This window comes from Lucilia cuprina, chromosome 4 (assembly GCF_022045245.1).
Source record: "Lucilia cuprina isolate Lc7/37 chromosome 4, ASM2204524v1, whole genome shotgun sequence".
Lineage (NCBI taxonomy): Eukaryota > Metazoa > Arthropoda > Insecta > Diptera > Calliphoridae > Lucilia > Lucilia cuprina.
In genome coordinates, this window is record NC_060952.1 from 38,687,538 (window position 1) to 38,700,464 (window position 12,927).

At 29.0% G+C, this 12,927-nt stretch overlaps 2 protein-coding genes across 2 annotated transcripts; both read right to left on the reverse strand.

Moving 5' to 3' along the window:
• Positions 1-6,680: 6,680 nt before the first annotated feature.
• On the reverse strand, positions 6,681-9,277 carry LOC111690441. The gene is made up of 11 exons (XM_023452918.2): positions 9,257-9,277; positions 7,888-7,932; positions 7,784-7,816; positions 7,697-7,717; positions 7,485-7,517; positions 7,395-7,415; positions 7,290-7,322; positions 7,210-7,230; positions 7,095-7,127; positions 7,010-7,030; positions 6,681-6,865 (listed from the first exon to the last, which is right to left on the reverse strand). Exons 1-11 carry the CDS (start codon positions 9,275-9,277, stop codon positions 6,752-6,754), a joined length of 396 nt encoding a protein of 131 aa, XP_023308686.2. The 3' UTR covers positions 6,681-6,751.
• Positions 9,278-9,726: 449 nt separating this feature from the next.
• Positions 9,727-10,646, reverse strand: LOC111690453. Its single transcript, XM_023452932.2, has 7 exons — positions 10,502-10,646; positions 10,398-10,430; positions 10,313-10,333; positions 10,190-10,243; positions 10,062-10,115; positions 9,951-9,983; positions 9,727-9,883 (listed from the first exon to the last, which is right to left on the reverse strand). The coding sequence occupies exons 1-7, from the start codon at positions 10,607-10,609 to the stop codon at positions 9,749-9,751; spliced, it is 438 nt and encodes a 145-aa protein (XP_023308700.2). The 5' UTR covers positions 10,610-10,646; the 3' UTR covers positions 9,727-9,748.
• Between the last annotated feature and the right edge of the window lie 2,281 nt (positions 10,647-12,927).

Sequence of the window (12,927 nt, forward strand, 5' to 3'; positions counted from 1 at the left end):
CTATAGTCTAGTCTATAGTCTAGTCTATAGTCTAGTCTATAGTCTAGTCTATAGTCTAGTCTATAGTCTAGTCTATAGTCTAGTCTATAGTCTAGTCTATAGTCTAGTCTATAGTCTAGTCTATAGTCTAGTCTATAGTCTAGTCTATAGTCTAGTCTATAGTCTAGCCTATAGTCTATAGGCTAGTCTATAGGCTAGTCTATAGTCTAGTCTATAGTCTTGTCTATAGTCCAGTCTATAGTCTAGTCTATAGCCTAGTCTATAGTCTAGTCTATAGTCTAGTCTATAGTCTATAGTCTAGTCTATAGTCTAGTCTATAGTCTAGTCTATAGTCTAGTCTATAGTCTTGTCTATAGTCTTGTCTATAGTCTAGTCTATAGCCTAGTCTATAGCCTAGTCTATAGTCAAGTCTATAGTCTAGTCTATAGTCTAGTCTATAGTCTAGTCTATAGTCTAGTCTATAGTCTAGTCTATAGACTAGTCTATAGTCTAGTCTATAGACTAGTCTATAGTCTAGTCTATAGTCTAGTCTATAGTCTAGTCTATAGACTTGTCTATAGACTAATATCAGTATCAGTCCATAGACTAGCCTATAGTCTAGTCTATAGGCTAGTCTATAGTCTAGTCTATAGTTTAGTCTATAGTCTTGTCTATAGTTTAGTCTATAGTGTAGTCTATAGTCTAGTCTATAGTCTAGTCTATAGTCTAGTCTATAGTCTAGTCTATAGTCTAGTCTATAGTCTAGTCTATAGTCTAGTCTATAGTCTAGTCTATAGTCTAGTCTATAGTCTAGTCTATACTCTAGTCTATAGTCTAGTCTATAGTCTAGTCTATAGTCTAGTCTATAGTCTAGTCTATAGTCTAGTCTATAGTCTAGTCTATAGTCTAGTCTATAGTCTAGTCTATAGTCTAGTCTATAGTCTAGTCTATAGTCTAGTCTATAGTCTAGTCTATAGTCTAGTCTATAGTCTAGTCTATAGTCTAGTCTATAGTCTAGTCTATAGTCTAGTCTATAGTCTAGTCTATAGTCTAGTCTATAGTCTAGTCCATAGTCTAGTCTATAGTCTAGTCTATAGTCTAGTCTATAGTCTAGTCTATAGTCTAGTCTATAGTCTAGTCTATAGTCTAGTCTATAGTCTAGTCTATAGTCTAGTCTATAGTCTAGTCTATAGTCTAGTCTATAGTCTAGTCTATAGTCTAGTCTATAGTCTAGTCTATAGTCTAGTCTATAGTCTAGTCTATAGTCTAGTCTATAGTCTAGTCTATAGTCTACTCTGTAGTCTACTCTGTAGCCTACTCTGTAGTCTAGTCTATAGTCTAGTCTATAGTCTAGTCTATAGTCTAGTCTATAGTCTAGTCTATAGTCTAGTCTATAGTCTAGTCTATAGTCTAGTCTATAGTCTAGTCTATAGTCCAGTCTATAGTCTAGTCTATAGTCTAGTCTATAGTCTAGTCTATAGTCTAGTCTATAGTCTAGTCTATAGTCTAGTCTATAGTCTAGTCTATAGTCTATAGTCTAGTCTATAGTCTAGTCTATAGTCTAGCCTATAGTCTATAGGCTAGTCTATAGGCTAGTCTATAGTCTAGTCTATAGTGTTGTCTATAGTCCAGTCTATAGTCTAGTCTATAGCCTAGTCTATAGTCTAGTCTATAGTCTAGTCTATAGTCTAGTCTATGGTCTAGTCTATAGTCTAGTCTATAGTCTAGTCTATAGTCTAGTCTATAGTCTAGTCTATAGTCTAGTCTATAGTCTAGTCTATAGTCTAGTCTATAGTCTAGTCTATAGTCTAGTCTATAGTCTAGTCTATAGTCTTGTCTATAGTCTTGTCTATAGTCTAGTCTATAGCCTAGTCTATAGCCTAGTCTATAGTCAAGTCTATAGTCTAGTCTATAGTCTAGTCTATAGTCTAGTCTATAGTCTAGTCTATAGTCTAGTCTATAGACTAGTCTATAGTCTAGTCTATAGTCTAGTCTATAGTCTAGTCTATAGACTTGTCTATAGACTAATATCAGTATCAGTCCATAGACTAGCCTATAGTCTAGTCTATAGGCTAGTCTATAGTCTAGTCTATAGTTTAGTCTATAGTCTTGTCTATAGTTTAGTCTATAGTGTAGTCTATAGTCTAGTCTATAGTCTAGTCTATAGTCTAGTCTATAGTCTAGTCTATAGTCTAGTCTATAGTCTAGTCTATAGTCTAGTCTATAGTCTAGTCTATAGTCTAGTCTATAGTCTAGTCTATACTCTAGTCTATAGTCTAGTCTATAGTCTAGTCTATAGTCTAGTCTATAGTCTAGTCTATAGTCTAGTCTATAGTCTAGTCTATAGTCTAGTCCATAGTCTAGTCTAGTCTATAGTCTAGTCTATAGTCTAGTCTATAGTCTAGTCTATAGTCTAGTCTATAGTCTAGTCTATAGTCTAGTCTATAGTCTAGTCTATAGTCTAGTCTATAGTCTAGTCTATAGTCTAGTCTATAGTCTAGTCTATAGTCTAGTCTATAGTCTAGTCTATAGTCTAGTCTATAGTCTAGTCTATAGTCTAGTCTATAGTCTAGTCTATAGTCTAGTCTATAGTCTAGTCTATAGTCTAGTCTATAGTCTAGTCTATAGTCTAGTCTATAGTCTAGTCTATAGTCTAGTCTATAGTCTAGTCTATAGTCTAGTCTATAGTCTAGTCTATAGTCTAGTCTATAGACTAGTATCAGTCCATAGAATAGTCTATAGTCTAGTTTATAGTCTAGTCTATAGTCTAGTCTGTAGTCTAGTCTTTAGTCTAATCTATAGTGTAGTCTATAGTCTTGTCTATAGTCTAGTCTATAGTCTAGTTTATAGTCTAGTCTATAGTCTAGTCTGTAGTCTAGTCAATAGTCTAATCTATAGGATTTTGTAGGCTGAATTCCCTGTAGTAGTTTGATTTTAGGCTTTTTGTCCAAAGCTAAATTGGTCTAAATACACTTTTATAGAGACAATTTCCCATCATACCCCATTTTATGCCTATTGTTTTTCTACTTATCCTTAGCACCGATGAGCTTTTTTGATTCTATCCTCTATCCAGTTACGAGCACACGGTCAACATAAAACTGGTCTAGGGATTGGATAAGAGTATCAGTGTGCACGTTTTTGAAGGTGCCTTTGATGTCAATGCATACTGCCAGTATATATTTTTTGTTATAGAAGGATTCACCTATGTAGTGGACAACTTCGTTTAAAGCGGTTTCCACCATTCGTCTCTTATATTTAAGTTCTTTGTCTTGTATACTGCTTTTAAGCATATTATCGACTATCCGTTCCAAAATTTAAGTAGGAAGGATGTACTGTTTATCTGTCGATAGGACTTAGGTGTCACGAAGCTGGGTTTCCTGGTTCGGGTATAAATGTTACCCTTGCATCTGACCATTTAGTTGGTATATGACAATTTCAAACAGGCAATGAATATCGGAGACAGATGTACGTAAACCAGTCACGTCTCCATCCGCAAAAGTGCCGGGAAAATGCCATCCGGCCCTGCACCTTTATAGGGAGCAAAACTCTTGATTACCCCTTTAATTATATCAGACAATATAATAACCAGGGGAAGGATTTTCATGCATTAAAAATTAAAAATTATGCGCTTATAATATGCAAACACACAATGAATATCGGAGAGAGATGTACGTAAAACAGTCACGTCTCCATCCCCAAAAGTGCCGAGAAAATGCCATCCTTTATAGGGAGCAAAACTCTTGATTGCCCCTTTAATTATATCAGACAATATAATAACCAGGGCAAGGATTTTCATGCACTAAAAAATTAAAAATATGCGCTTATAATATGCACTATAAAATGGGAAAATATGCACTAAAAAGGTAAAAAATATGCACCAAATAATATTTCTTTGTGAAGATACATATTACTAGATATTCAGGTCTAAAGTTTTTAAAACAAATATACAGGTTTTTAAGGACTGCTTTATGTACTACAAGTATATATTTAATTTCTGAAAGTGGAAAGCTTGATTCTAATAAAAATTGGTGAATGAATGTATTTTTGTATAAATTATATTTTATTGTTAAATCGAAATTTGTTGATATATATTTTAAAAAAATTCTAAATATGTAAATACCAAATTGGTTTTAAAAATATAAAATACAGAAAAACCAAAACAAATTTTTTTGGAAAAATTAAAAAGTATACATGAAAAATGTTATTAATATGCAAAATATATGCAATTTAAAGAAAAATATGCAATTTATGCATTTATAAAAAATATGCAACAGCAAATCGATGCCATTTTGTAGCAAATTCTTCGATTCAAAAAAAACTAGTTAATAGTTATTTTGAGTTACTGACTAAAAACATGCTTTTGTATAGAAATCCTTGCCTGATAATAACAATCTGCGTGTTAGCCTCCCCTTCTTCAATATCGGTTCATCTATGTTTTTCGAAATACCGGTTGTAAATGAGAGTCCAATAGGAGTTTCATTGTCTCCTGCGTATCCTCCAGGCTCATGCACTTGTCATCGATTATAGATTCCGGTTGGACATGAGATTTGGATTGAAATTTTTTATCTTCGAAATGTCATCAATACTATCTACCTATTCATAGAAAAGTTTCCAGAAATCTCTTTTAACTTTCTCGAACCATTCAACCAGGATACTTGTAAACGTTTTTACTTCGGCGTCTATGTTATCTTTATTACTAAGCGCTTCTTTAGTAAGGTCCGAACATTGACCAATTAGTTTTAGACTTATTCCGAAACTTTATCGGTTTTGTCGGTTGTCTTAGTATTTTTAATTTTGTGTACCGCTGGTCAGAGAAAGAGGCGCTCATCCTAAACTCTCTAATCGCGAATTTTGATTATAAGCTCTTTTGAACATATAGCTTCTTATATACAGGGTAAGGTTTTCTATGCAAATACATGTTTGTAGTCAGTAACTCAAATAACTATTAACACTTTTTCTTTCATAATCAAAGAATGGCTTTAAAAAATATTTAAATATAACGGAAACATAGCAAAATTGGCTAATATTTGAATTTAATACGTTTGTAATTGATGCAGGGTAACATATGGTCGGCTGTGTTCGACTATACTTTATTGTGTTGTTTAAGGAAGTTTGTTTGCTTAAAAATGAGCAATATCGGCCAACGTTTTCGTATAGTCCCCATACAAGTGGCCCCTAGAAAAACAACTTAAACGGCTATAACTGAATTTCAACACAAGTATGTTTCTTATGAGCACAAATATATCTACCGAATTTTATGATAATCGATCCATAAAATTCGACCCTACTCCCATATAAGGCCCCTTTCAGAAATTTATTTTAACGTGCATTACCAAGTATAACTATTAAATTCGATACACCGAAGTAAGTTGCCTATAAACCAAAGTTTCTTCATTATAATAACCTTATGTTTATAGGAGAGGATTCCACTTACTGCATACGGTTTAATGGTGGGTATATAAGATTCGGCATGGTTGATTATAACACTCTTGTTTAACTTGTTTAATGAATATTATAAGCGCATATTTTGCCTTTTTTAGTGCATGAAAATCCTGATTCTATTAACAAAGGTAGCTTTATTATCTAAGTTCAATGTGATTAAGTCTTTAGTATTAAAAAATCAATAAGGAATTGTCACCTGCGATTGTTGTTTGTACTACCCATGGTGAGAGTTGGAATCACAACCTATTACAATTTTCATATTTTTTCTATGTGCCTATCCAAACAGTTTATTCAGATCCGACGTTTGTGGTGCAAGGTTTATATTACCACTTCAGTACAATTGCATCTGATGTGGATATTTTTGTTGAGAAGGTAAAACATAATTTGTTGTGACATAAGATACATGTTCTTGGGAGTGACCCTGTTTCACAAAAATTTGAAATTTACATGATTTAATAGCCTTTTTAATCGACACCTTTATAAATTTTGGAAAGCACTGCTGTATACTAGTATATATTCAAGTATATAATCTAGTCTAATTTTAAATAATTTTGACTAATCTTAGTATTATTTAGCAGGCGCGGATCCACGGAAGGGGAAAAAAGGAAATTTCCTACATTAAAACCGAAAATTTTTCATACAAAATATAAAAATGAGGAAAAAAGAACAAAAATATAAAGTAAAACAAACAAAATTCACCAACATCCAAAAGTTCGAGCTGGATCCGGAAATATTAGAACTCGATTTATAGAATTTTTAGTAACGATTACTGTAAATGATACTATACAATGATATTCATTCAATCTGATGGAATACTCAAAAAATGCTACTAAAACCCAATTTTAAAACGTTATATATATGTATATGAATGGGGAAGTGACCCAACTGATGGATTTGAAAATAAAATGTTTTTTGTGTTATTTAATTGACAATTTATTATTATTATTATTATTATAATTATTATTATTTTTAAAAGATTACAAAAATAACTGTCTAAAGCCTTTTGGAAAAATTTTGCTAGGACCAATAGATAATAATTGACACTTAATTGTAAAAACTCTGTATGAGCAAAAAGTCTGTCTTTGACCCCCTCTAACTCCTGCAGTTCTTGACCGATTAAAATAAAAAATTGTACTAACTTAGGACCAAGACATCGATTTAAAATGTTGAAACTGTTGACACATAATACAAATTGTACCTAACAAAGTCTGATCTTAATTTTTTAAGTTTCCATTTAAATAAAAAAGTATGTATTTTTGCAATAATCAATAAATTTTTTTTATTTAAAAACAATATTTAATAATGAATTCATATTAAAAGAAGAAAATCCTTAAACGTTGCGAATTACACCAACAACAGTACCGACGGCTCCTATAACCTTGCCAGCTGTTTGAACAGTTTTACCGATTGTGTAAATCTTAACAGCTTTCTTGGCTGTCTTTACCTTTATAATAAAATAAAAAAATAAATGTTAAAAAAAATAATCATATAAATTTCATTTATAATAATTTATAGAAGGTTTATAAATCATATTTCCATATAAATTTATACTATCAACCCTTGCTAAATAATTATCCTAAGTATTTACCACTTTATTGCCGACATTTTCCTGAAACCATAAAAATCATTTATTAAAAAATTTTCTATATTAAATCATACAAAAAGAAATTTACCACTTTGGTTCCAACTTCGTTAGTTTTGTTTTCCTAGAGAAAAAAAATAAATAAATATATTTTTATCATTTAAATACGTTCTTGGGATAATAGTTTATTTTTTATTTTAATTTACCACTTCGTCGCCAATATTGACCTAAAAATAAAGTCAAATATTAAAATAATTCAGAGGAAGTTATTTTATCAAATACTCACAATCTTGTCACCAGTTTTTTGAACAACACCTTCCTATTGAGAAAAAAAGTAAATTTTTGAGTTATTTATTAATAATTTCAAACTTTTACAAGCTTAAGTTATTACCGCTTTATCGCCAATATTCACCTAGAAATTAAACAAATTATTCGAGATTATCCTTAAAAAAATTCATTAATTAAAAAAAAACAAACTCACCACTTTGTTACCAGCATTATGAACCTCATCTACCTATAGAAAAATATCGAAGACAAATTTCAATTAACTTCTAATATACAATTTTAAAATATTTTAAACATTATCGTTTTTATTCATAAACTTTTATCAAAGCTTTATAAATCAAATTTCCATACAAAATTTGTTCTATAAATCTTTGGTAAATATTTATGAATAAGGCAGTAAATAATTACCACTTTATCGCCAACATTATCCTACAAATAAAATAAATTATTCGATATTATTTGAACAAACTTACCAATTTATTTGAACAAACTTACCAATTTAGCACCAACTTTATGGGTATCTTTTTCCTATTAACGAAATCAAAATATATTTTTTAAAAATTTCTATAGGTTTTTCATTTCTTTTCAGTTCAACTTACCACATCCTTTTTCAAATCACCAAAAGTGATATGAGCCTTGGCAGCCTGTTGACCCAACAAGCATAAGACGACAATGACAAAAATAGTAAATTTGTTGTTAAAATTCATGGTTTTAAAATGTTTAATGTTTGTTAGTTTTATAAAAACAACTGCAAACTGTTAAAATTTCGGGAATTGCAGTTCGTTTATATAGGAAAGTAAAGAAATGTATTTTAATTATTATCATCAAAATGTATGAATAATTGCAAATTAGTTAAATCTATATAATTTTGGGTCTTACAACTAAATATTAACTATAACAAATGCATGTATATTATTGTTGATATTTATTTTAAAATCTTATCTACTAAAATATTTTAGGTGTCAATATTAATTAAGCAAAATTTATAAAATTTTCAGTTTTATGTTTAATGAACAAAGTCCATATCTTATAGATTTGATGCAAAGTGTTTACAATTTAACAAATATCCTATCAAATAATTTTTACTGTTATATCGAGTTTAGATTGCAGGAATAATGTTCACTTTTCCAGAACTTTAAAAAAAATACATCAACACGCTTTCGTTTACATGCAAATTATTTTTATAAAAATAGGTCTATAAAGATCTTATCGTTCGATATTCGGAAATTCAGTTTACTGAAAGTTGTTCTCTAGAATTGACAAATGTAATATGTGGAATAACCTAGGTTCAAAAATATACAGATCTCATTAAGTGTTCGCCGCTACTCACTTCTTCTCATGATCTATATATGTCTGAATCAAGGAATATTTAATACAATAGTACATTTGAAGGGTTATTGCAGTATCGACCACAAAAATAAAATTTTGAGTAAATCGGCATTAAAATTAAAAAAAAATTAAAAAAATAAGATTTTTTAAATTTTTAATTTTAACACGCTTAATAATCATATAGGGTCGATAACTATCGGATTCCAACAGGTGGACATCGTGAATAAAGTGGAAACCACTGCTTTAGCAAAAAATTGTGGCTTAGTATTATCTAGACTATTGTCTAGTCTATAGTGAAGTCTGAATTCTAGTCTATAGTATAGTCTATAATCTAGTCTATAATCAGTCTATAGTCTAGTCTATAGTCTAGTCTATAGTCTAGTCTATAGTCTAGTCTATAGTCTAGTCTACAGTCTAGTCTATAGTCTAGTCTATAGTCTAGTCTATAGTCTAGTCTATAGTCTAGTCTATAGTCTAGTCTAGTTTACAGACTAGTCTATAATCGTTAAAAGTCCATAAAAGACATAGATATGGGAAAAATGTACCATAAATATGTATTTTCTCTTTTATTTATTTTTTCAAAAAAATTTTGTTACAAGACTTTTAAATTTGGTTCAACAATTTCATGTAACTCCCAACGAAATTATCATGTTCCCTCATATTAGATTTATTGTTAGTAATACCCTCTAGAATATCATTATTACCTCAAAATTTTATGCATTTTATTTGTATATAATATAAATTAGGTTTATTATTGATATAATGTCCTTTCTCTGAAATATATGGAACAAACAAAGAACTCATAAATTAATAATGATACTATTTTGCAGGAATACGTTTTGTATAAACAAGTTTCTATGACAAATTTCCGGCTAGGTCCCTTATATGTTTCGAAATTTCTAAAATGTAAATTTTTACATATAACGTGGTAATAAAAACCTTACTTTACTAATAGGTCGACTATATTTAAAATATGACATAGCCGAATATGGTATATTTTTACAGTTTTTGAATTTTTCAATTTAATAAAAAAAAAACTTATATTTTCATACTTTGCAATAATCAATAAATTTCTTTATTTAAAAACTATATTTATACATATATGTTATTCGTATTTATAGAAGAAAATATTTAGGCGTCTTGAAGTTTACCAATAATAGTGCCAACTACTCCTACAACCTTTCCAGCTGTTTGGACAGTTTTAGCGATTTTGTAGACTTTAACAGCTTTCTTTGCCGACTTAATCACTTCTTTGCCATCATTTTTCTAAAACAATAAAAAATTTTAACAAATTTCACAAATATTTATTTTCATTAATTCAACAGAAACTCACCAATGCAGTTCCTACTCCGTGAACTTCGCTGACCTATAGAAAATATAAAATTTAATGTAATAAAATTTATACCATGTTGTGTATATAGTATTATATGTTTAATATACTTACCACACTTTTACCACTATCAACCAATTTGGCACCAGTATCCTCAACATCACTTTTCTATTTACCAAAAATAAAGTAAAATTTGGGTTAATTCATAATAATTCCAAACTTGTAACAGATCCAGTATTTACCATTTTATCGCCGATATGTTCCAGTTGAGCACCAGTTTCATGAACTTCACCTAACTAGAGATAAAAGTAATATTTTTATTTTTTAATAAACCATTCTAAATTATTATAGAATTATATATTTACCACTTTATCGCCAACATTGTCCTAGAAATCAAACAAACTATTCTAGATTATTCGTTTAATACTAATTTTATCAAAACAAACTCACCAATTTAGCACCTACTTTATGGGCATCTCTTTCCTATTAAAGAAAACAAATCATAATTTTAATAAATTTCTGCAGAATTTTCATTCATTTCCACTTTAACTTACCACATCCTTTTTCAATTCTCCAAAAATGCTATGAGCCTTGACAGCCTGTTGACCCAACAGGCACAAGACCATAAGGACAAAAATGGTAAAATATTTGTTAAAGTTCATGGTTGAAGATTTTTAATGTTTGTTAATTTTTATTAAATCAAATACAAACTGTTAAAATTTCGGATATTGCATTTTGTTTATATAGACAAATTTTAAAAATTAAGGTTTGTATTTTTATTCTCATTATCAAAATATATGAATAACTTTAATGCTGAAAGATTTTGGGTCTTACAACTACATATTAACAGTGACAAATTCATTAATTAATTTTTCATTATTTTTCATAATACAAATAATTATGTCTACAAGAATATTTTGGGTATTAATTTAGCTCATTCATTAAGTATTTACATATATTTAGTATTTACATATATACTAGCTTTACCTTAAAAAAAATAAATAAAAATTCATTTAACTGTACTTAAGGTTCGCAGACATATGCATATATCTATATGTTTTTCTGTTATACATATATTTTAGATGGAAGATGACAATTTGCACTTTGTCAAGCCTCATATTGAAAATCCTCCTGTTTTTCCTTTAATGTTCACACGAATGTCAAAAAACTTGAAAATTTGAAAATTCCAACTCAAATAACACCGTCCAACATTATTTTTCACACACGAACCAAACCATATACATACGAAAGCACATAATTCATATGGTATAACTGCGTACTCAGTTTTTCATTTTCTGATCGCTTGTCCTTTTAAAAGGACTTTAAAATTTGAGGTGCATACAATTTTCAAAAATTTTTACAAAATATTTTAAGCCACCCTATTATAACAATATGGGTATCAAACTAAAAAGGACAATTGCAGTATTTTTATCTCGTATTTTGTTTTATTTTTTAAGAATAAAAATATGTAAAAAATATCCTTATATAAGTTTATCCTTTATTATCCTTGAAATTTTATACGAAATTGTTCAACAAAAAATATTCATAATAAAGACATTAGAATGGAGTACAAAAGTCTGAAATTTGGTCCTCATAGCTCCATTTGTTTAATTTTTATAATATTTTTTAAATATCTCAATAAATTAATAAAATTTTCCCCTCTAAAAATTTCAAAGTCCTTTTTTTGTTAAAATATTATGTAGAAAAATTAGAAATTTGTTATTGTGGAACCGAGTTTTCCGGGAACCGAGTCTAGTCTATAGTTTAGTCTATGGTCTAGTCTATAGTCTAGTCTATAGTCTAGTCTATAGTCTAGTCTATAGTCTAGTCTATAGTCTAGTCTATAGTCTAGTCTATAGTCTAGTCTATAGTCTAGTCTATAGTCTAGTCTATAGTCTAGTCTATAGTCTAGTCTATAGTCTAGTCTATAGTCTAGTCTATAGTCTAGTCTATAGTCTAGTCTATAGTCTAGTCTATAGTCTAGTCTATAGTATAAACTGATGCCGTCAAATGTGAAAAAAATATGATCAAATATAATTTTTTTAAATTTCTTTGGAATTGAACGAAATTGTTAATAACTTTTTAATTGCATTCCGTTATAAATCAAGCTCATAGAGTTCAGATATTACCTGTTTTTTTTTTTTTTTTTTTTTTCTTAAATTTAACTAAGTCGAGATTTTTCAAAAACTATAAGCAACAAGTTAAAAAAATACTGAAATAAAATTTCTAACTGTGTATTTTTAAAAATTTTGAAAATAAATCTTATGGTATGTATTTAATACGCTAAATTTGAATTATTTTTACAATTATGTGCAATTTTTTCCAAAATAACATATAAAAATACTTTTTTTAATATTTTTTCCGTGTTATGGTCTGTTTATATTCACACAAAATATTTTGGTTGTGCCATCAAAAAATTTTATTGATTTAACTCTAAAATTAAAAAAAACATTGATAATTGCTCATATATATTTAAAGAAAATCAAAGGGTCGATTTTTTAGGGGTCACGTAATTTTCGTGAAATTTTTAATTGGTGTAAACGAAGCTTTAGTTAATATTAACATTTCAGAGCTATAACCGATATGTAAATGGAACGTTCTTTAGTTCTAAAACTAACTTTTATGCAACCAGTTAAAATATAATTAATATATATAAGTCTGTCTGTATGTACATGTGGAAATCAGTTTTAAGAAGGGATCTAATTTCTAAGTGATCTATATTACAAAAAATTGTATATTTAAAGTAAGAAAATCGGTCCGTAAAAGACACAGATGTGACAAAAATCAAAAAATATGCTTTCTCTCGCTCTTTTTTTGTAAGAAATATGTTAGTTTTATCAAAAAAAAACTGTTAATTTTCAAAATTTCATGTAACTACAATAACAATTTACATATTACGCCGCAATGGACTACTAAGTAAAAACTGAATCGTTCTATATAATATGAAAAAATATATATATATTAAACGAACAAATCTGGA

Excerpts from the sequence above, each read along its gene's own strand:
- LOC111690441 (XM_023452918.2), bottom strand. The coding sequence starts at position 9,277 with ATGAGGGAACATGATAATTTC. Across the intron at positions 7,231-7,289 it reads AAAAAACTGGTGACAAGATT|GTCAATATTGGCGACGAAGT; the intron begins GTGAGTATTTGA and ends CTTTATTTTTAG. Across the intron at positions 6,866-7,009 it reads AAAATGTCGGCAATAAAGTG|GTAAAGACAGCCAAGAAAGC; the intron begins GTAAATACTTAG and ends TTTATTATAAAG.
- LOC111690453 (XM_023452932.2), bottom strand. The coding sequence starts at position 10,609 with ATGAACTTTAACAAATATTTTACCATTTTTGTCCTTATGGTCTTGTGC. Across the intron at positions 10,431-10,501 it reads GAGAATTGAAAAAGGATGTG|GAAAGAGATGCCCATAAAGT; the intron begins GTAAGTTAAAGT and ends TTTCTTTAATAG. Across the intron at positions 10,334-10,397 it reads ATAAAGTAGGTGCTAAATTG|GACAATGTTGGCGATAAAGT; the intron begins GTGAGTTTGTTT and ends TTTGATTTCTAG.